This window comes from Notechis scutatus, chromosome 12 (assembly GCF_049901735.1).
Source record: "Notechis scutatus isolate UNSWTSFEM ecotype Mainland chromosome 12, rNotScu1.2, whole genome shotgun sequence".
NCBI classification, from domain to species: Eukaryota; Metazoa; Chordata; class Lepidosauria; order Squamata; family Elapidae; genus Notechis; species Notechis scutatus.
Window position 1 is genome coordinate 9295862 of NC_142020.1, and position 23761 is coordinate 9319622.

Below are 23761 nucleotides of genomic sequence, written 5' to 3' on the forward strand. Positions count from 1 at the left end.
AGCCCAAAAGTGGGGTTGGTGAGTTTGGGGCAGGGGTGAGATTCAGCCGGTACGACCGGTTCGGGCAAACCGGTAGTTCTGGTGATTAGTTGGTCCTCACCCACCCACCCCAGCTGTAGTCCAGGGGTCGCCAACCTTTTGGACCTCAGGGACCACCAAACTCATAATTTTAAATCCCGCGGACCAGAGACCCTGGGAAAATCCCCCCAAATGCTTGCAGGAAAATTCTCCTCAATCATTCTTTATTTGGGATCGCAGGCTACTGTCTCCAGCTCCGTTCTCAGTGGGAGAGGGAGAGACTTTTGGCTTCATGCAAGGAAAACAGCAGAAGCAGCAGAAGTCTTTCTCTCCCCCAAACTCCGCCAGAATGGCGCAGCCTCTTGGAGCAGGATGCCTTGCAGGGTCCCCAAGACTCATTTCTGATGGAGTTTGGGGGAGAGAAAGAAAGACTTTTGCTGCTTTCCTTGCATGCATCCAAAAGCAGAAGAAGCGGAAAAGAAGCAGCCCGGTGGCCAGGCCAGGTGAGTGGGTCAAGTGGGGCAAGTTCCCCCCCCTTCCGCCCTTTCCCCCCTCCCCTCACTACCTCGTGTTGTTCATAATGCAAGCGAAGCAATCGATTGCCGTGTGCGAATCAGCTGTTTTACTGACTGGAGGTGCAGCAGAAGGTAAGTTTTAGAGGTGAAAATCGGTGGTTTTCAAACACTGCACACACTCACTGAACCAGTTGTTATACTGGTTGAATCTCACCCCGGTTTGGGGGTTGTGGGAACACAGTCGGTGTCCTTTTGTCCAATCCTCCAGTTGCTCTTAGCAACTCCACCAGTTCTTGCATGCAAAAATTTAAGAGGTTTTTTGTTGCTGTTCTTCTTGGGGGAAGAGCTGGCAAGTTTCCTTCCTGGCTGGCATTTACAATACAGAGCAGAACAGGCCCAGCCAAAACGGTTGGGAAGAATTGTGTCATTTGCCTTGCAAAATCCTCACCTGGAATTAAACAAACCCGTTTCCAGGGGAGGGCTGGGTCCACACATTTATAGGGCAAAGGTATGGGGTGCAGGTTCAACCTTGAGGTGTCCAAAATTTAAATGAGAAAAGTAGGTCAGATGCTGGCTTGCCAGCAAGCCGCCTTAGGTGGGGGTTGAATCCTTCTGGAGCCCATGTTCCAAACATGCCTTCAGCAAATGCATGGAGAGTGTGTGTGTGTGTTGTGTGTGTGAGTCCTTCCTTCTTGGTTGTGTGCTCTTTAGAACTGTTGTGTTACCCCTGCCTTAAAACAAGTCCTCTCCTCCCAATAGGAGTTGAATTTCCACCTGTATGTTTGGTCACGAAAACTGGGTTGAGCATCCAGTTTGTCCATAAGTGGGTACAGATAATTCTTGACTTATAACAGTTCACTTAATGACCATTTTTGAAGTTAAAATGGGGAAGCCAGATTTACTTAACAACCAGGTTACTAACTTAACGACTGCAGACATTTTTAACAATTTAGATTTTTAACAATTGTGGCAAGAAAGATTGCAAACGGGGGCAAAAGTCAACTCTCCTGCTTAGCGACAGGAAATTTTGAGCTCAGTTGTGGCCGTAAGTCAAAGAGTACCTGTATTTTTGTGTTTGGTTGGCTTGGCCTACGGTGGTAAACGATGGTTTGCTTGAACGTGGTTTCTTGGATTGGTTCACGAGTGCCAAATTCACCCATGCTGAGTGATTGGTTACAGTTTGCAAGTTGGAATTATGGGTGCGATGCCTAAAACCCGTCGTTAAATGAATCATAGCAGTTGTTACATTAGTCACACGCTTGTTAAGTGAATCTGGCTTCCCCAAGGACTTTGTCAGAAGGTCACAAAAGGGGCTCACGTGACCTTGGGATATTACAACCATCATAAATATGAGTCACGCATCTTAACAGTCGTTAAGTGTGAAAAATGATTGTAACATTTTTTTCAGCGCCGTCGTAACTTTGAGCGGTCACTAAAACTCTTGTAAGTCAGGCTGAAAATAATTTTGCAGGGGGTTTATTCATGAGAATCATTGTGGATTTTCACCTAAAAATCAGTTAAAAGGAGAATTACTAGGTGTGCTTTGGACATTCTGGAACTTTTGGAGAAACATAATGAAAAACAAGTTCCATTGACTTTCTTAAATGTAGAAAAGGTCATTGATAGTGAGCTTCTCTTGTTTAAGGTTCTGGAAGATAAAAAAAAAAAACTTGGACAGAACTCCCTAACATGGTAAAAGAACGATACATAAATGCAGGAACTTCTGAAAAAGGATGTAGAATTTTCCCTTCCAGTTCACTGAGGCTGAGTCAGAATTAGATACCATATTTAAATGGGTCAATTGAACGTTTTATAGTGGCATTTCCATGACCTGATAAGCTTGGATATTTCTAAACCATGATTAGAGGTTTTTTTGGGCAGCTTAATAAGCCTCATTTTATTAAAAGATGTTGCAGGATCCCTGAAAATGGAATAACTCAGAAACCAGATTGAAGCATGTGGTGCAAATGTATTCCAGGGATGATCCTCGTGCTTCAGAAAAATATAAAGAGCCTTGTAACATCTTAAAGAAAAAAAATATTGTTTAAATGTTTCACTGATTATCTTCCTCCATCTGCACATACTCAATAGCCTACTGATGAACTTCCACAAACATGTGAAATAACAGATTTTTCAGTGATTTGAATTCTCCGTGGTTTAAGCTGAAGGTTCAATCTGGCCAGGAATTAGCTGTTTTAATCTATTAAAATGGAAACCCCAGTCGCTTAAAAGCAGGACTTGGACAGCTCCCAATTCTAATCTTCAAAATTACACGATGGTGAAGTTTGATTTTCCTTGATGTCCTTTACCAGCAGGGGTCCCCAATCACCGGGCCCCGGACCGGTACCGGTCCGTGGATCATTTTGTACCGGGCCGTCTATTTTGCTTGGGCGCCGCCATCTTGTTTCGACGGTGCTTGAGAAAGTGCTTCCGGGTGAGCTTGTCGGTCGTTGGTTGGAAAGCGGCGTTTGGGTGCTGAAGGAATCCTCGCGCCTTAGTTTTGTCGAAGAGTGGGGGGGCAGCTTCGAACGAAGAGCTGTCCCGATGACGGTGGAGGCGTTACTGCAAGAAGGTACAAAGGAGGAGTTGAAGGTGATGGGGAGAAGCGGGGGACGGCTGGCTGGCCGGTCGCTCGGCTCGCCTTGCCTTGGTCGTGCGTGCTGATGCTGGTACCGGTCCGTGGATCATTTTGTACATTTTGTACCGGTCCGTGGTACAAAAAAGGTTGGGGGCCACTGCTTTACCAGGATATCAATAGCATGTTTGGTCAATAAGAGAGCCAGGTTGAACTAGTAGAAAGGGCACCAGACTAAAAAATAGGAGATGGTGAGTTCTAGTGCTGTCTTAGGCATGAAAGCCAGCTGGGGTGACTTTGGGCCAATCATCAGGAGGCCTGCAATTTGACAGTTTGGTTCTTACTGGCTCAAGATTTTGACCAGGAGGCCTGGTGAGAATCGAACTGCTGGTAGTGGGCAGAGTCAGCCTGCAATACTGCATTTTAACCAATGCGCCACCAGGAAGAAGAATGAGAAAGGGAATTAAGAGAGGGAGGGAGGGCAATGGAAATAGCACTTAAACTTGTGTACTGCTTCACAGCCCTCTATAAGTGGTTTACAGCAGTGGCCCCCAACCTTTTTTGTGCCACGGCCCGATACCGGCATCAGCACACATGACCAAGGCAAGGCGAGCTGACCGACCGGCCAGCCAGCCGTCCCCTGCTTCTCCCCGCCACCTTCAACTCCTCCTTTGTACCTTTTTTGTGCTTTTTTGTGCTTTCTTAATCTCCTCCGCCATCGGGACAGCTCTTCGTTCGAAGCCGCCCCCCGCCTTCGATGAAACTAAGGCGCGAGGATTCCAACAGCACCAAACGCCACTTTCCAACCGGAAAAGCTCACCCGGAAGCACTTTCTCGTCAAAACAAGATGGCGGCGCCCAGCAAACCGGTGGCCTGGTAGAAAATGATCCACGGACCGGTACCGGTCCGGGGCCCGGTGGTTGGGGACCACTGGTTTACAGAGTCAGCCTATTTGCCCCCCCAACAATCTGGCTCCTCATTTTACCCACCTTGGAAAGACGGAAGGCCGAGTCAACCTTGAGCCTGGTGAGATTCGAACTGCCAAATTTCAGGCAGCCGGCAGGCAGCAGAAGTAGCCTGTGGTACTGCCCTCTTATCCACTGTGCCACCATGGCTCTTTCTGACTATGCTTGTCAGAAGGTTGCAAAAGGAGATCACATGACCCCCAGGACTCTGCAACCGGCATAAATACATGCCAGTTGACAAGCATCTGAATTTTGGTCACATGACCATGGCGGATGCTGCAAAGGTGTCAAGTGTGAAAAGCGGTCGTAAGTCATATTTTTCAGTGCCGTGGTAACTCTGGAGGGTCTGCTTTAAGTCAAGGACTCTCTGTAGTGCAAGGGTAAACGTGCATCATGCGTAAGAAACACTCGGGAGTCTCTGTGTCTGAAAATCCAGTTTATTTTCTTGGTTTTGAGATGGGGAAATGTCACCACTACAGCTGATTTTGGTACAGAAGAGCAACGGATTGAGCAGACATACACCTCTGAGAAATGAGCTCACCCCTTGTCTACTTTTGACCTACCTTCCTTTTCTTTTAATTTTTTTTTTCTAGAGAGTACTCCCTTTTGGCATGCAGACACAGAAAGTGCCCAACCCCAATTCTAAAACTTAAGCCAAAATACGGAAGAGAAAAACGTGAACATATTAAAAAAATAATAATGACACACACATTAGAAACCATCATAGCTTATGGACATCTTTGTGGCTTAATCCGTGGCAAGTTCCACCACAATGTATTTCACACAGCCAAGAGCTGGAGAGGAAAACAAAACAAAAAAATAATAACTTTCCAATCCTTGGATTCCACCCCCCTCCCCCAATCTCTTTTCTCACCTAAAAATCACTTGAGGTCTAGCGTCTTGCGAAGGATGCCAAGACAAGACCTGAGAAATCAGAGTGCAAACTGGATTCGCACGAACATGCACGCACAGGCCCAACACGCACGTGCACACACACACACACACACACACACTGTGCAAAAAATGCAGGGACTTGTGCAAGAGGAAGGGAACTGTAGTGTGAGCCAAAATACCAACTCTAGCCAATCAGCCATGACCAAAAAAACAGGTGTGGACAACTTAAGAACATTTTGCAACAAGCGTTAACCGGAAACCTTACAAAAAGTGGCTAGGCACCAAGAGGGGAAGGAAAATGGTCCATTGTGGCTAAATTGTGGTAGGGATCATCTAGTCCAACCCCTCATCCAAGCAGGAGTCTCTACACCATTTCTGACCGATGGCGGTCCAATCTCTTCTTGAAAGCCTCCAGTGATGAAGTTCACACAACTTCTGAAGGCAACTTGATTTTTCTCACTGTCAGAAAATTCCTCTTTATTTCCAGGCTGAATCTCTCCTTGATCAGTTTCCATCCATGATTCCTTGTCCAACCTTTGGGCGCTTTAGAAAACAGCTTGACCCCTTCCTCCTCTCTGTGGCAGCCCTTCAAATATTGGAAGACTGATATCCATCACTGGAGGTTTTTCAGAAGAGACTGGACGGTCACTTGTCTGAGATGTATAGGTTCTCCTGCCTGAGCAGAGGGCTGGACTAGAAGACCTCCAAGGTCCCTTCCTCCAGCTCTATTCTATTTGATGTCTCCCCTGATCCTTCTCTTCCCTAGACTAGCCAGGCCCAGTTCCTGCAACGGTTTGTTGTGTGTTTTAGCCTCCAGTCCTCCGTAAGCATCTTTTCAAAGCCGCTGATGCCTTTGGGGGGAGGGGGAAGTGATGGTCCCACTGCAGAGATCCCAAGGGGCACGGAAGGAAGTCGAGAGTTCTTCCTTTGAGCCCTTCTACGAGGAGGAATATTTCCACGCCACTTGCAATGACGGGCAAGATCACGGGAATCTTCTGGCTGAGCCTCTGCTGGGCAGCACAACACTGCCTCCTGTTGTGCATCTGCTGCAGACCTCAGCCAAGGCGGAACCGAAGCTGCCCAAACTCACGGTGGGTCTGAAGATGGGTCATTCCTGAAAACTGGACTGCAGGAGATTTGGGGATCAAAGAAAGAGGGGCTTTCTTTCCCAAGGGAGAAAGGGGCCTCACCCACTGATACCTTTCTCACACGGCTTGAGAAAAAAGGAACCCCCCCCCTCACCCCACCCAAAAAACCTCCAACCTTGTCATGGTGCTTTACCAATCCCTTGAAACAGCCCAATCTACCGACACAGAGACCACAAAGAAGGGGTCCATCTCAACTTCTTCTAACAGGATTGATTCTCCTCCTTGCTCTCTTCTTCGCACCCCCTGCATTGATGGGAAAGGATCCTTGATTGGGATGAAATATGAAGGGAAGAGGAGGAAGGAAGGAGTAGAAGGAAGAGTAGGGGGAGAAGAAGAGGGAGGAAGAGGAGGAGGAAGGGGGAAGAAGAGGAAGAGGAAGGAGAAGGAATAGAATAGAGCTGGAAGGCACCTTGGAGGTCCTCTAGTCCAGCCCACTGCTCAAGCAGGGGAACCCGTCCTATACTATTTTAGACAAGTGACCGTCTAGTGTCTCTTCTTAAAAAACTCCAGCGATGAAGTGCCCATGATTTCTGGAGGCAAGCTGTTCCACTGGTTAATTGAGGAGAAGGAGGAGAAAGAGGAGGAAGAAGAGGGAGGGGGGAGGAGGAGGAGAAAGGAGAAAGGAGGAGGAGGAGAAGTCTACACCACTTGCTGAAATAGCCTTGGTTGGTGTTTAGCAGACTTTGCTGACTTAGTTGTAACCAAGTCCAATTGATTGGGGCGGGGGGCACCCAGAGCTGATCGTAAGATGGGCAGCTATACAAATGTTTGAAATAAATAAACCCATACAACTGAATCTTGCTAGAGGCACACGAGGTACCAGCAGTGTGCAACGATCAAAAATCTCACAGTGGCCCATAGGTTGAACAGGAAACACAAACTGTTATTCCGAATCATCGCTTCTTACAACTGGTATCCAGGGATAGGAGGACAATTGGAAGCACATATTTCCTTCTATCCCGTTGGAAAACACGACCGCATCCAGGGACAGAGTGAGTGTCCTAAACTCAGGACTAACTCCACCTGATTTGCTCCTTGGTGTAATTTTAAAAAGGGTTTCTGGACTTTCCTTCAAACTCTGCTCCTTGTAGCCGTCGTGGGGTTTCGAATGGTTGGTTTGCCATTTTTAAAAAAATCCAAAGCAGGGGTGTCCAACCTTGGCAACTTTAAGACTTTTGGACTTCAACTCCCAGAGTTCCTCAGCCAGCTTTGCTGGCTGAGGAATTCTGGGAGTTGAAGTCCACAAGTCTTAAAGTTGCCAAGGTTGGACACCCCTGATCTAAAGCTATTCAATTGACCTCGTAAGGAAGTTCTTTGCGAAGAGAACATAGGTAGTTTTGCGTGTCTGTTTAGAAACCAGGTCCAGATAATACAGCACGTATCAACTTTGGAAGCCACATTTTACTTATAAGCTTCCACGCTGCCACATTCTGCAGCCTGGGAATTTGGGAGGTGGGGAAATCTTACAGAGAGGTGGAAGTTTAGATATAACAACATTCTTCTTCTGAGTCAAGGACAAGCCATCCTGCACCTAGGAAAGGAGTGGTTGGAACACTGACATTATGGTTAAAAAGAGTTGACATAATTTTCAAAAAAGAGGATAATTTTTTAAAGTCAAATAGATTCTGGGCGTTCAGCGTTCTGCTCTTCTTAACAGAAAGAAGTGTGTTTGCGTTGATAAGACTCCACACAGAGGCAAGTACTGAAAGGCACAGACCAGCTAAAGGACAAACTATATAACACCTGCACCAGAAGCCCAAACTAAAAGTTAACTATTAATTCAGAAATAGCACAAAATAAAACCTGGGCGTTTCTTTAGTTCTTCCCTTTCTGGTGCCACATATTTTCCAATTCTCCTCTGACTAACAGAGGTGCAGATGCTCAGATAATATACATTCCATGTGTCATTGGTTGATTCAAGCAGCAAAGAGTTTTTGCATTGATTCAAATTGTCATGAGTTTAAAACCCTAGTCCTTTATGCAGAGAAGAAATGCACGGAAGTCTTTTTTTAGATCCCGAGAATGCTCTCTTTTGCAAGACACAACTGGCAGACGGATTGTGGACTCTGGCCTCACACTTTCGGTGCAGCAAGGGAAACCACAACTGAAAACTGAGATGCAACCATCATTTGACTGAACTACTCAGAAGGGAAGGATTGTCCAGAGAGTAACTCTCTGATGCCCGAGAACCTGGCCTGCCTTAAAAACCCAACCACTGTCATTTCCAAGCTCACTTATTATGGTCTAGAAGCATCATCCAGAAGCATTTAGAAGTAGAGGGAGGGAGGAAGTAATACAGATATAGAAGAAAGGAAGGAAGGAATACAGATACGGAAAGGACAGATGGATGGAGGGAAGGTTCACTGAAGGTGAATTCATTGACTTTCTATGTTTCCAGAAACAGAGCTATGGCTTTATTGCCAAATCCAGCAAGTCTACAAGAGTTAGCTGGCAATAAGATAGCCACAAAATGGATCGTCTACCTCAAGGGTCTTCAAACTTGACAGCTTTAAGACTTGTGGACTTCAATTCCCAGAATTCCTGAGCTAACATGACTGGAGGAGGAATTCTGGGAATTGAAGTCCACAAGTCTTAAAGCTATCAAGTCTGAAGACTCCTGTACCTTGTGGTAGCTAACAACAATTTGGAGCTGATGTGAACATCAAACTCTTAGGTTTTTCAAGGACGATCTCTCTGAATCAACTTCCTCGGCCTGAATGAGTTCTAGAGGTACAGATACCAAGTTCCAGAGTTCTCAGGAGTGGCATGCTGGCTGGGGACTCCTGGAAGTTGGAAGTCCACATCCATCCTGAGGGCACCCAGACCGGGAAAAGTTATTCTAAATGGCATCAAAGGCAGCTTTGCAATGAGAAAGCTCATGATTGCTGCTTGTGATCTGATGTTCATGAGATCTTTGGAAAGCAGATTTAGATACTGGTGTGTGCAGTATGGATGCTGAAGACTGTCAAAACAAACTTGTCTTATTCTCACCAAGAAAGTGGAGACATTAAATCTTGCTTCACTAGTTCTTGAAGAGCAGAGTCAATTTCCTGGATACAATCTAAGGAAGGGCTCAAAATGGCTTGCTTCTTTCACTTGTTTGCTTTTTCATCATCTAAAAGATGCAAACCATCCAAAGGACCACAAGTGGGTTCATCCCAAAGAGTTTTTTGCCTGAACCTATAGATATGGATCACAACCACATGGGTGAATATGTGCTGTCAATGCTCCAAAACTGGGGACATGCAGGCGGGCCAATGACACCAACACTGGTCCAGTGGAAACTTCTCAAGAAGATGAGATTGGGAGGCTGGAAAAGGAAGAAGAAACGAGCATCCTAGCATCCAAGATACTGAACTGTCCCAGGATTCAGGGTTAGCTGCTTCCACGACTGTTAGTAGGCTATGCCCTCCCATTGTCATCAAAATGGAGTGAGAGTTGGTAGGACATCCCAGCTGCCTTGAAAGTTGGTTAAGCATTCCTCCTCCTTCTCATGCCTCACACAGACAAATGGACATACAACACATCCACACAACCCACGCATTCAACTTCATAAAGTCAGTACAGTGGTGTACCAATTGTCCAATGAGAATATGTCCATTCTTCTTGTTGTTGGAGACATGGCTGATACTATAAATTACCTTCTCTTTATAGACTATCTTATAGGCAACAGGTCAGTCCGCCAAAAGAGGCTGGAGAAGACTTAAGACTCATTTCTTGCAATCTTCTGTGTAGTGCTGGAAACGCGTGAAACTCATAAAGACTTGCTCCAAGGAGATTTGGCTTACGGAGTAATCTTCTATGCAATACTTCTCTTTGGCTTTTTCGAGTGTCCCAAACACCTGGGAGATGCAAGACACACAGGGAGAGAAAGGGGTAATTAACAGAATACCTCTTCCAAGGCTTAGAAGATATCAAGGCCAGTGTGGGAAAAGGAAGTTGGGAGTTCCTACTGAAGATCTTAGCTTTCACAGGTTGAGCTGTTCTAGATCCTCCCATGTTCGCCTTTGTACACCCCCATTGGCCATTGCTCCAGCCTTACCTGTGCCCAACTGAGGTTCTTATTGGTGAGGTGGTAATGGACCATTCCCTGGTGTTCATGCTTCAGGACACTCTCTGGGAAAGGGAAAAAAGAAGATATAGCCAAGTTCTGCTTCCCAAGACAACCACATTCCCTCAAAATCAAACTGCAATCGTTCTTAACTGTGGTCAATAATTTGTTGAAAGTCTCTGTCCTCGTTTCCTACCCTTGCCTTCCAGGTGCCACTCTGAATTTTAATGCCCCAATGAAATGTTCTGCAATAAGTAGAATAGACTGCAAATGTCCCATGCAGTCAATCCCATTAAGTAGACTAGTCCAGGGGTCTCCTCCAACCTTGGCAACTTTAAGACTTGTGGACTTCAACTCCCAGAATTGCTGGATGAGGAATTCTGGGAGTTGAAGTCCACAAGTCTTAAAGTTGCCCAGGTTGGAGACCCCTGGACTAGACCAGTAAATCAATTTCCCAAGAAAGATTTTAAAAAGGTGCAAAGTATCAAGACCATGCGTTGAGTTGCAGTTCAAGATCTATTGCTCAAGTCAAATGTATATCCAAGAATCTAGTCAACTAAAGTTCAATACTAAATTGGCACCAGATAAGAGTCAACAAAATATCAAGAGGGGTTGAACTTGGATGTTTCTGGCAATGTAATGACTCTAAGCTGATGACACACTTAACTCCCCCACCCCCTCCCCCAGCTGTGCCTGCTCTTCTCTACAGATTTGCTCTAATAACCAAATCTTGCAAGGCTGATTCTGTTGGACCTTCTCAATCCTTCATGCTTCAGGGAATCAGGGAACTGCCTGCCTGAATCACTTCTGAATGTTATCTTGTTGCTCTGGGCTTGTTTAACTCACCATCATGGTCATTAAATGAACAATTGTTTGCTATGGCCCAGTTTTACCAAAAACTGGAAATAAATGTCGGTTTTCAGCAAAAATGTTGTCAAATGTGCTCAAGTTTTGAACATATAAACCACCATAAATGCAAGTTGGTTGCCGGCCACCCAAAATGCGGTCATGTGATCACATGATCTGGGGGCATGAAGTTGGAACTTCGAAAACAAAGTCGCAAGTTCCATCAATAACTTTGAATAGTCAACTAAGCCATGGGTCATAAGGACTACCTGTAGGTGGAAGGCTGGTCAGATACGAGCAGCTGGAAGACATGCTTGATCCCAAAGCTGGCTTACCAGGAAATGTCTTCTCCACGAAGGCCTTGAAGTCTTCTACGTGGCCTTCTTCATCACAGTGGGTTTTGGCCAGCAGGGTATATCCACTGCCAAACTTGCTCTTCAGGTGCTGAGGGCTGCCCAGGCACTTGAACTGCCCGTTGACCATGATGGCCAACCTGGTACACAGAGCTTCACATTCTTCCATGCTGCAGGAGAAGGATGTAGATGTTAGAACAGCAAGCGCAAGACTCGTAATCCATCCAGAGTCACTCCATCGTGAGATGAGGGACATGTAACATCTATCTATCTATCTATCTATCTATCTATCTATCTATCTATCTATCTATCTATCTATCTATCTATCTATCTAATCATCTACATGTTCTGACCAAGACTTATGGAGACACTAACAAACACACGTTAGTCCCCAAACCCTGTTTTCTTTATTTCAACGGCTATGAATTTTAGTCATTTACAGCCCGTAATGAGTCTCAAACAGTTTGTAAATAGTCCCATGGAAGTCTGCCAATGTCCTTCAGGATAAGTCTGATAAGCACCCACTTTTATCTTCCTTGAAATGCTGCCAATGACTAAATTTCCAATTAGTTATATGAGGCCAAAACGGAACACAAATTCAACACCAAGCTTCAGGTTTCAAACCAACCAGTACGAACAAAGTTGCTTCCTGCAAAGATTCCTGTCCCTTTGCTCCTCCTTTATGTCTTATGGGAGGAGCCAATCACCTCCAAGCCTTACTCCTGATTCAACCCTTTTGTCTTAACTGTTCTTGCCTTCTAGCAGCTCTGTGCACATGCGCACTGGGAACAGGCTCCCCTTGTTCCTCTGCCTTGCTGCTGTCAGATTCTGGAAGCTCCGGAGTCAGCACGTAACTCCCAGATGGTCCTGGCCCCATCTCTGTATCAGATGCAGGACCCTCTACGGACTCCCGGACTGGCCCATGTTCCTCCCTACTGTCTGACTCTGCTGCCATCTCCGCAGGCTGCCGACAGACCATAACACTATATAAAAGCCAAGTACCACCCACTCATCATGAAATCTCCAGAACCATAAAGCCTACAAACTTGAAATCTGGCACATATGTTCCTCTTGGCTTCTAGGTGCTCACTAAGGATTTTTTGAAATGACTATCAGATCATTACTATTTCTTAATATGGTAATTAACACGCTCTGATGCTAAGGAGTTCTATTCTGATCCATCTCATCCTGGGAACCCTTTTTTTGAACTATTACCATCTGGCAGACGGTGCAGAATAATAAAAACAAGGACAAATAGGCTGAAAAACAGCTTCTATCCCAGGGCAGGAGCTCTTTTGAATTCTACCGTATAGTGCAGTGTTGGTGCGGGTGGGGGTTTTCAATTCAATGTGTGGAGGGTGAAGGATGTGTGTTTGTGTTTATTTTCAAGGTCATGATGTGCCCTGAAGATGGGGTTTGATTTCGTTGTACGAGGTGCAATGACAATAAAGTAAACTAAAACTAAACTAAATGGGCAGGTGACTGTTTGGTGCAGAATATTAAAAATAACAAAAAGGAAGATCCTTTGCCCCACTCTGAGAATTGCTGGAGGATCCTGGGAGTTGAAGTCCACAGATCTTCAAGCACCAGCCAAGATGGAGAAACATTGGCCTAGAGATTGACAGATATCCGTATCTTTCCCCAGGGTGATGGAAGACAGAGAAACAGGCCCAACCTGTGAGAAGTGATAATGATGGACTTCCCACACTCCCGTGTCCGAGCGACTGCATCCCATAATAGGCGCCTGGCCACAGGGTCCATGCCCGTGGAGGGTTCATCCAGGAACACCACAGGAGGTCCACCAATGAGAGAAATTCCTGCACTTAGTTTCCGCTTGTTCCCACCACTGCAGAGACAGAGAAGAAGGTCATGAGTGGTGGGACCACACCCAGTTGCCACCAGCCATTTCTGATCATGAAACAAAGCCCCTGCTCCCACTTCATCCCACCTCCCATCATGGATGAGTGTAGGAGGTGAACCTCGCCTCTGGTTCAGAAGGCTTCTCACCTGTATGTGCGGATGAGTTTGTTGGCATGAGGTTCTAAGAGCAACCCGCGAAGCATGTTCTCCACACAGCTGCCGATGTAGCGTTCAGGGATGCCCCGCAGTCGGGCGTACATGCTCAAGGTCTCCCTTCCAGTCATGTGATCCAAAAGTGCATCGAATTGAGGACAGTAGCCAATCCGCTGCTGGATCTGGAGGCAGATCAAATCAAGTTGAGAAGAACATCTCCAGCCTACCTGCTTATGAGACGGTGATGGTCCCAATTATCCTGGTTTCTTCGTATGGAGGTGAACTTTGGACAACTAGCTCCATAGCTAGTAGCCACCAGGATGCTCCTCCAAACCAGCTTAGGGGCTGAAGTGAAACCAAGAAGACCCAGATTTAAGTCCTTGCTCAACCACAAGCCACAAACTGCTCGTGTTCAGTCATAGGAGTATGGTGCAAATAAGGAACAATTCCCACTTATTCTCCTTGAGGTAGACATGTATGCAAGAAAACCAGCACGTAGAAGGATCCTAACTGCACTTAGCAATTGTGTCTTTTCCTTCCAAATGCTCAATGCTGATCTTTGAGAGCTTGTGAGAAATGCACTTGAGGTTAGAATTTGCCAAGAAAATAACAACAACCGGAAAGGAGAACACACAGTGTGATCTGGATCTCCCTTGCCCCCAAGATGTTTGGGGCTCCTGGGAACTTCTCAAGACTGAGCTCAAATCAAGGTTGTGGAACGGCCAACCACTGTAGATGGCCCTTGAATGATGTGCTGGAATTCATACCCCCAGAGGTGGACAAAGGTCAAGATAAAGATGCAGAAGACCAAGTGTAATTTAGTTTATTTACTTAAATGCAATATCCTAAAGAAGATGGCTTCTTTCTCTCTTCTCATAGTCAAAATAACAATTTGCCAGGCATTTTTGAAAGGTGTTGAAGGCAAAGTTTTGGAGTTCCCAATGAGGCTTGGAAGTCTCCCTATATCTCCCAATAAGGGCCACAATATCCACATCAGAAATGAATCTGAAGTAGGATTTGGACACCTGATATTTCCTCCTCTCAACTGACCTGTGGCTTTGTCTTTTTGCAAACTACAGAATCTGGAGAACTCAATCCCCTGGACCTATGAGTTAGCCCATTGCAGATATTGTCAGCAAAAATTCCTCAGGGTCCCCCAAAGACAAAACTGGAATTATCTAACCTAGAACAGGAATCCATGACTTTGTCAACTTCATCAACAACAGCTGTTGTCTGTTCTCAACGCCCCCGTTTTTCTTTTCTTTTAATGACCCTGTAATCCCTTGCATCGGGGTTGAGTCATGGCGACTGAATGGAGCTGAGCAGTTTACTGGCCGGATGCCCTTCTTGACGCTTGTGCGGTGTTCACAGCAATTACTCATTGCTCTCAGAGAGAGAAATATCTCCATCTCTAGGCCACTAGGCCACTCTGCCTCAACTCTCCCGTTACCTTTTTGATATTGTCCAGGATGCTGTGTCCATCCACGTAAGCATCTCCCGAGGTGATGCTCTCGTCCCCTGTTAGCATCTTGAAGGTTGTGGTTTTGCCTGCCCCGTTGAAACCCAGAAGGCCAAAACATTCTCCCTTGCTGACCACAAGAGAGATTCTGTCCACAGCCAGACAAGAATCCCTGCTACTATACACCTGGAAAAACAAAAGTGGGGGGAAAAAAACCAACAGTGGCAGATGTAAAACACACAAAGCTGGCCTTATTGCTGCTAATACTATTCATTATCGTTTACTTTATTATTGTAGACTTATCAATAAATAATCATTTATTATTATGTGCTACTGTGGCTGGTTGCACAGTCAGATTGGATTTGGCATGTTTGTGTGCCTATCAAGTCCTTCCCAAGAACCTGGGATAGATAGATGTGGTTGTCATCTCAGGATGTAAGCTATTCCAAGTCAAGCTGCCTTTTGCAATTGACTGATGAATTTGTTAAATTCATGTTAGCCAAAGGGTTGGGAGCCGCTGCTCTAGTGTAAAATTTCTCAATCTTTGCAACTTTAAGGTGTATGGACTTCACTTCCCAGAACCCTGAATTCTGAGAGTTCAAGTCCACCTATATCTTCACGTTGTCAAGGTTGAGAGAATCCACTCCAGTGGTTCTCAACGTTTTCAACCAATAACAAAGAACCTGCGTCCTACCATAATTCAAGCAAAAGTTTAGTGTAGGGAGGTAGTTAGGTGCAGTGGTTAAAGCATCAGACTAGAAACCAAGAGGCCATAAATTCTCTTCCTTAAGCTATGAACATGTAGCTATGGACACGGTCTTGAATAAAGACCTCAGAATAAAGCAGGATGAACATCAAATCAATAAATAAAAGCCAATCCTTTTTCACAGAAAGCCAGTTCTATGTTTAGAAGGTTTATATCATCTTTATGGCTTATACTGAGATTTAAGGGTTTAACATTAACATTATGGAGAAACAATATAAATATGTAAATCTTTTCTGGAGAACCACAGTTACTTTCTAGACTTCAGGGACCAGTAAAACCATCTACTATTTCTTCAGTTGGAATTTTTTTTTTGCATAAAAAGTATGTACTTCAAAACAGTGGTGGGATTCAAATTTTTTTACTACCGGTTCTGTGGGTGTGGCTTGGTGGGCATGGCTTGGTGGGCATGGCAGGGGAAGGATCCTGCAAAATCCCCATTCCCTCCCCACCCCACTGACCAGCTTTCCAGCTCCCTTCTCCTGTGCAGGGCAACCAAAGGCGACCCAGCTGATCAGCTGGGACTCAGGAGGCGGAGAACAGATGGGGTTGGCGGGGCCAGTCAGAGTCTGTGGGCGTGGCTTGGTGGGGCGTGGCAAGGGAAGGTTTACTGCAAAATCTGCATTCCCTCCCCACCCCTCTAACCTGATTTCCAGCTCCCTTCTCCTGTGCAGGGCAACCAAAGAAGACCCAGCCGATCAGCTGGGACTCAATGGGAGGCAGAGAAGAGATGGGGTTGGCAGGGCCAGTCAGAGGTGGTATTTGCCGGTTCTCTGAACCACTCATAATTTCCACTACTGGTTCTCCAGAACTTGGTCAGAACCTCTGCTTCAAAAGTGGTTTACATTATTTTGACGAGGTTTTGGTGAGCGATACCAGGGAGTTTTAGAAGCTACCTTGAACATCTACCTTGGTAAGCTCCTTAATCACCAGAGGACTATTCAGAGAAGAAATTGATGCTACTGGAGATTCCAGAACCTTCTTTCTTTCATCAGCAACATCCCGGTCTTCTGGAAGCACCGGAACCTGGTTTAGCAGCATGACCTGTTGAACGGCATGAAAAATCAAGCAAATGAGCCACGGTGCCGCAGTGGTTAAACTGCAGTACTGCAAGCTACTTCCGCTGACTGCTGGCTGCCTGCAATTTGGCAGTTCGATTCTCACTGGCTCAAAGTTTTGACTCAGCCTTCCATCCTTCCGTGGTGGGTAAAATGAGGAGCCAGATTATTGGGGACAATAGGCTGACTCTGTAAACGGCTTAGAGTGGGCTGTAAAAGCACTGTGAAGCAATATATAAATCTAAGTGCTATTGCTATTCCTTTTCTTCCTTCCTTCCTTCCTTAAAAACGCCAGTGAATTCTCTTAACAATGATGGCCAAAATATTATAAAATTGGGACAGGATTCGCTGAAAAATTGTCCCGCTTAGCAAAAGAAATCTTGGGCTTAATTTTGGTTGTAAATCAAGGACTGTGTAAATCAAGGAGCCCAAAATTTATGTTGCTAAGTGAGACAGATGTTAAGCGAGTGTTGCTCCATTTTATGACCTTTTTTGCCACAGTTCCTAAGTGAATCACTGCAGTTAGTAACCCGGTTGTTAAGTGAGTCTGGCTTCCCCATTGATTTTGATCATCAGAAGGTCGCAAAAGGGGATCACATGACCCCCGGGACGTTGCAACCGTCATAAATATGAGTCAGTTGCCAAGCATCTTGAATTTTGATCATGTGACCACAGTGAACAGTCACTAAACGAACTGTTGTAAGTCAAGGGTTACCTGTACTTAATATGACTACACAACAGGTTTTAATCTTTCCCCCACCATTGTATACTGAGGTAGCAATTCTTGGAAGACTGTTGAGATCTACTCAACAGCCTTGCAAGGCCTACAGAGCTCTACAGAGAATCATTAAAACTGCCCAGGATATCATCAAGCTCCAGTTACCAGCCCTTTCATGACATCTTCGCATCTCGCTGTTTGAGGAAGTCGCACAACATTCTCAGACTCTTCCCATCCTGCTCACAATCTTTGTGAAACTGTTGCCTTCCGGCAGAAGATACCAAACCATTAAAACTCGGACCCCACGTTTTCTGAAGTTTTTATCCCAGAGCTATAATTGCACTTAACAATGAACTTAAGGACCATCATCAGTCAGCTATTGGACAGTATTACTTGGACTGTTGTGTGGATGCTTGCGTGTTTTTAGGGGATGGGGAATTTTGGTGGGTAGGGAGGTTTTTGGGGATTGTCATGTGTGTGTGTGTGTGTGTGTGTGTGTTGGGTCTGGTCTCTGGGTATTAAGTGAATTTCATTGTATGCGTATATTGTGTATATATGTACAATGACAATAGACTACTACCACTACCATTATTATTATTATTGCTGTTGTTGTTGTTGTTGTTATTATTTAATCTTTAGTGAGATTCACAGCCTTTGGGGCTGGTTGATAGCTCAACAGCTCAAGTCCTAACCAAGGACCTTGGAACTGTTAAGGTAGCATCGGAGGATATAAGCTGTTCCAAGTAGGGTGTTTTTTTTTGTAGAATCAGGGTACTCAAGTCTGATAAATTCAGAATTTCCGAATAGCGAGGTATTACTCCAAGGGCTCCAATTGCAATTGGGATAACACATGATTTCTTTTTTCAAAGTCTCCCAACTTCAATTTGTAAGTCCCGATACTTTGTGATTTTTTTCTTGCTGTGTGTCAATGTCAATGAACCAAACCTTATCTTATTATTACCAAACCTCCTCCTCCTCCCATTATTGTTATTGTTATCGCTATTGTTATTGCATTCCCAGATGCCAACAATTTGCTTTGCTTTCATCAGATGATGCCACCTTCTTCCCCCCTCCATTACATGAGAAATTTGGGTGAAAAGTTAATCTACATGCAACATTGAGAAAGTCTGAAGGACTCAGCCAAGGAAGGGATTCCTTGGTAGGAAAGCCTCACCCATTTCCGCCTCCGCCGTATGTCGCAAACAATGGTCCTCATTCTCCAGAGAAGGTTAGTCTCGATGAGAAAGAGCAGGAGAAGGAAGGAGAGCCCTTGAGCTGCCATAGCTGTCAAGTATTTTCCAACGCCTGGGCTTTCCCAAGCGAAGTAGTTTGTCTGGTAGGTGATATCTGGAAGAGGAATGAGAGGAGAAGAGGACAAAAAAAAAGATGATTTCAGGAGACAGCAATCTTGCGATGGTTGAAGTCTCTCCACCAATCTTCTAACTGAGAGTCAAGGGTATGGGACAATTATGCAAAGAGGGCAGAGTGATGGGGTTGAGATGGGTGGTGTTGCTGGGTTTTGGGCAAGGATGTCAGAGGGTGCACAGCTTTACTACGTGAGGCAATGCAGGAGCAATAACAGCAAACAGAGGTTTGTAATAAATAGTGGTTTTATCTACAAAAGAATACTATACATACACGTACTATAGGCAGTGGTCAAACAAGCAGCAATTACAGCAGGGAAGAACACACAGTGAGAGAAAGAGACGCCCTAACAGGGCCTCTTCTTATTATATAGGCTCTTAAAGGGATAACAGCCCAAAAACTTTGCTGACTCATTCCCATCATTATATCACTGCATCAGCTGGTCAGCTCTTAAATCACTACCCGGACAAAGGAACATGTGGACTTTGTCTATTTTATGAAGGTTAGTCATTTCTATTGCAACAAAGATCGGAAGTGTTGAAGCAATGAACCCTCCTATGATAATGCCAGGCTATGAAAACTGGACAGTTGAGAAAGAACGAAAGAACTAAGATAAATGCATTTGAACTATGGATTTCAGGATGGTTCCCAAGAGAACCATGACCTGGCAAAGAATTGGTCAATCCTGGACAAAGCTTGACCGCTTCCTTCAGTGGTCAATTAGCAAGCAGATACTTACGTCCTTTGGGCAGGTGATGAGAGTGGATGAGGAACTAAAGAAAACAATTACACTTGAAAAAGTCGAGGGAATAGAAGAAAGGGAAGATAATAGATAAGGTCTATGGATGAGATTAATATTGGAATGATTACTAAATAAGATTAGGATGGTGAGCATTTGTCCATACCAGAAGTTGAACCTAATTCAGTGTCACCTAATTAACTCATAATACTTACCTTAAGAAATATACTACATCAGACGATCTAATATAATGGTCTGTTGGGACTGAGAACTTGGCAATGAAGCTAAAAGTTGACCTCTTTTCAGTTGCTTGATAACCCATCAATACGTTCTGAGTGTGTCTACACTTTGCATCTACGTCTACTTGGTGGGATGAAAGCAACTGTATGTTGACTTGCAATGGGCCTCTAGACCTGAGAACCTAGACCTGAGTGTGCTTGGGATAAAACCAGGTTCCTTCACTGATCTGAATTCTAAGTCCTCACTAATGCACATCTGCCATGCTTAATAGCAGTCTCTTGTTAATTAAAACATGAGGGGTTCTTGGTGGTCTCTGAGTTTGGTTGTCTTCTTGTAGATGTTTCATTACCCAAAGTAGGTAACGTCATCAGTGTTCAGAGAGCGCCAAGAACCTCACAGTCATTCTCTTCCTCCTCCTCTTCCTCCTCCCTCCTCTATCCCTCCTCTGCTCCCTCTCTCCTCCACCTCCTCCTCTCTTCTAGCACTGATGATGTTCCCTAGTTGGGTCAAGAAACATTTGAAAGAAAACCACCCAATTCAGAGAGCACCAAGGACCCTTCGTTTCAACCCTGAGTCACAAATAGTCTCCTTCAAAACTGCCCAAGATACTCACTAAATACTTTACAGATGAGCACCGACTCAAAAGAAGAAGTGCAGAACTGAATGAACTCATAATTCTGGTAGAACTTGCTGATACTTTGTCCCAAGCAGTAGTTGGGTAGGATTAGAAAGATTTTATCCAACATATTGGAAAGATCCACCATTCCAAGTTCTGGAAGAGAAGACAGGTGGGAAGAACAAAGTTAACCTTGGTGGCTCAAAGCCATGAAAACGTTTCAACCACAGCGACAAAGTCCAAATTGCTTTACCGGGAATGCTCATGATGACGACCGCCAAGAACGTGGCTGTGCCAGAGAAGATGTTGAAGATGGTGAGGCGGGTGTAGGCTGTGGCTGCTACAGAAAAGAAGAAGCTGAGGAGGTACATGAGAGGGATAATGGCCCAGCCATACAGAAGAAATATCTGCATTATATCCACGAGATGGTTGTCCTGAGTGAACGCTTTGATGTCAAAGGCTTGGAAGATCACCTGAAGAAAGACCAGCAGAAATGATTAGTACAGTTATTACAGTTTAAGACTCAGAAGGATCATTTAATGTGCTCATTTGGTATGAGCCACGGTGGCGCAGTGGTTAGAGTGCAGTACTGCAGTCTACTTGTGCTGACTGCAATTTGGCAGTTCGAATCTCACTAGGCTCAAGGTTGACTCAGCCTTCCATCCTTCCGAGGTGGGTAAAATGAAGACCCAGATTGTTGGGGGCAAGAGGGTGACTCTGTAAACCGCTTAGAGGGGGCTGTAAAGCACTGTGAAGCAGCATAGAATCTAAGGGCTATTGCTATTGCTCTTCCTTCCTTCCTTCCTTCCTTCCTTCCTCCCTCCCTCCCCCTCCCTCCCTCCCTCCCTCCCTCCCTCCCTCCCTCCCTCTATGGTGCACAGTGGTTAGAAGGCAGTATTGCAGGCTACTTCTGGTGCCTGCTGGCTGCCTGCAATTTGGCAGTATAAATCTCACCGGGCTCAACGTTGACTCAGCCTTCCATCCTTCCGAGGTGGGTAAAATGAGGGCAGAGAGCAGTGGACAGAGCCAGCCTGCAATACTGCATTCTTAGCACTATGCCGCCAGGGCTCCTTGCATGACACAGGCTATCCAGGAATGACTCACCAGAATGAGGGTGCAAGGTGTAAGGAAGTTGATGAGGTCCCATAGAAGCGCCGAGAGCCAGAAGTTCACCATGTAAACACCGCTGACAAACTGTACGTGTTTGGCTTTGATGGCCCTCTCGTTGACCAGAAGGAGCGCAAAGGTGCTGGATAAGGAGGCCATTCCGTAAAGCAAGTTAATGGCGATCGCAAAACCTGTCTGGCTTCTACGGGATATTGCAAAGACAAAGCACAATCAGCTGGAAAACTGTGTTTAAAAGTTAGGTCCAGAAACTATTTTGTCAGCTTTACTATGTCAGACAACCCAGGAGCAATAACAGCAAACAGAGGTTTATAATAAATAGTGGTTTTATCTACAATAGAATATCTACTATACATACATGTACTCTAGGCAGAGGTCAAACAACCAGCAATTACAGCAGGGAAGAACACACAGCGAGAGAAAGAGATGCCCTAATAGAGCCTCTTCTTATTATACAGGCTCTTAAAGGGATAACAGCCAAAAACCTTGCTGACCCATTCCCATCATTACATCATTGCATCAGCTGGTCAGCTCTTAAATTGCTACCTGACACATTTTAATCTCAGTTTGGGTGGAACTACAATTGATCTGGATGGGGAATCAGGGATAGCTTGCTTGATACCGACCCTTGAAATGGAACTTGATTGCTAACTAAGGAACAGGCGTACATAAGCCATCTTGAGTGAAAGATGGGATATAGGTGAAGCAAGCAAACAGATTAAAAACAAAGGAAGTCTGGACTCACTCCATGAGCTGGTCCTTCGCTGTCTCGGTCATGTTGCGAGGCTGCGGATAGTTCGCCACCGTGATGGAGGCATTGGGTCCCGCTATTAGCCTCAACAAGGCATTGTCCACCAGTAGCAACGCAGTGGCAGGAGAATGAAACGCTTGGTTGTTGAAAAGAGCGGTGATGTCTATCTGGTCCGAGGTCTCTTGGAAAGAAGCTGCCGCTATGTGGTACTCATTAAAGGCTCCGGCTTCTTCGGATGCTCGAGAAATCAGATATTCCTCCAAGTCTCCTGAAAGGGCATCCATTTTATAGAGTGAAGATGTCCTCAAGAGGGCCTCCTCACTGACTAGCACCCCCATTTCAGCCATTAGCACTACTTATTGGGGACGTGGCACACTAATGTTTCTAACCACAAGGGCCATAAACTATGACACTGAAGGTCTACAGAGATTCTCAGTCCTCCAGGTCATGGTTGTCCCCAAAGTGCTTTTTCAAGGGGCAACTGGACTTTCTGGGTTTTTTTCTTTGAAGACATTTTGCTTCTCATCCAAGAAGCTTCTTCAGCTCTGACAGGATGGTGGGAAATGGAAGGATTTATACTCCTTGCAGACAGCTGGTCATTTGCGTCCTTTTAGAGGGTCATTGAGGCCACTTGGAGGTTTGTCTGTGTCCTTCCCTTCCCCACCATCCAGTCAGAGCTGAAGAAGCTTCTTGGATGAGAAGTGAAACGTCTTCAAAGAAAAACCAGAATGTCCAGTTGCCTCTTGAAAAAAAAAAGCACCTTTGTAACTTTGAAGGCTTTTTCTAAACTTTGAAGGCTTTGAAGCTTTTTATAGAGTGATAATTCAGGAATGTCTAACCGTGAGAACTATAGGTAGTCCTTGGCTTACAATTGTCCATTTAACAGTGGTTCAAAAATTACAGCAGCTTCAGTAAAAGTAAATTAAAACCTACATTTGCTGTGTGATCTTTGCAAACTATTATATCACAGGTCTTAAAGTTGCCAAGTTTGGATACCCTTGTTCTAAGGGACGGAAGCATTTTTTTTAAAGCCTAAAACAAAGAGATAACATGCAGAAATGGCTCAAGTAGACATTTCTCTAGTTTACTGGAGTAGAAGAAGGAGATGAGGTAGTGGTGCGGGATGGCCTAGAGGTGGAGCTCTCGCCTCACAATCAGGAGGCTAGGAGTTCAATCCTGGGTAGAGGCAAATATTTCTCTCTCTCTCTCTCTCTCTCCACAATGAAAATGTATCTGCTGAACAAAACTCCACACTGGTGACAGGAAGGGCATCTGACCAGTAAACACTCTGCTAGCTCCATTCAGTTACCCAGAATCCACCCCACAAGGGATTATGGGGTCATTAAAAGAAGATGATAAGAAGGGGATGAGGCCTAGCCCAGTCTGACTTGTGTTGTTCTAGTCATTCTCAATAAATGAGGTTTTAGCTTCCTTATGCAGCAGATTTCCTGGTCTGGTCTACCTCGTGGGGTTGACAGCAGTCAAGCGATGATGCCTATAGGCTTAAGGAATGATATGTGAGAAAAACCTTGGCAAACAGAACAAAGAA

General features: G+C 45.1%; 2 protein-coding genes across 2 annotated transcripts in view; both read right to left on the reverse strand.

Annotated features, from left to right (window-relative positions):
• VRK3 (VRK serine/threonine kinase 3) overlaps window positions 1-23761 on the reverse strand; it is a 159333-nt gene that overhangs the window by 59248 nt on the left and 76324 nt on the right. The gene's annotated exons all lie outside the window — the stretch shown is intronic.
• Window positions 9203-23761, reverse strand: part of ABCA3 (ATP binding cassette subfamily A member 3) — a 66715-nt gene continuing 52156 nt past the window's right edge. Inside the window, exons 20-31 of the mRNA XM_087973241.1 lie at window positions 22207-22480; window positions 21441-21645; window positions 20590-20809; window positions 20334-20492; window positions 18551-18723; window positions 16510-16644; window positions 14829-15023; window positions 13373-13560; window positions 13041-13211; window positions 11348-11535; window positions 10158-10231; window positions 9203-9957 (exon numbers count right to left, since the gene is read on the reverse strand). Of these exons, the coding sequence (XP_087829367.1) occupies window positions 9826-9957; window positions 10158-10231; window positions 11348-11535; window positions 13041-13211; window positions 13373-13560; window positions 14829-15023; window positions 16510-16644; window positions 18551-18723; window positions 20334-20492; window positions 20590-20809; window positions 21441-21645; window positions 22207-22480 (2114 nt within the window). The 3' untranslated portion in view covers window positions 9203-9825. The remainder of the gene's footprint in view (window positions 9958-10157; window positions 10232-11347; window positions 11536-13040; window positions 13212-13372; window positions 13561-14828; window positions 15024-16509; window positions 16645-18550; window positions 18724-20333; window positions 20493-20589; window positions 20810-21440; window positions 21646-22206; window positions 22481-23761) is intronic.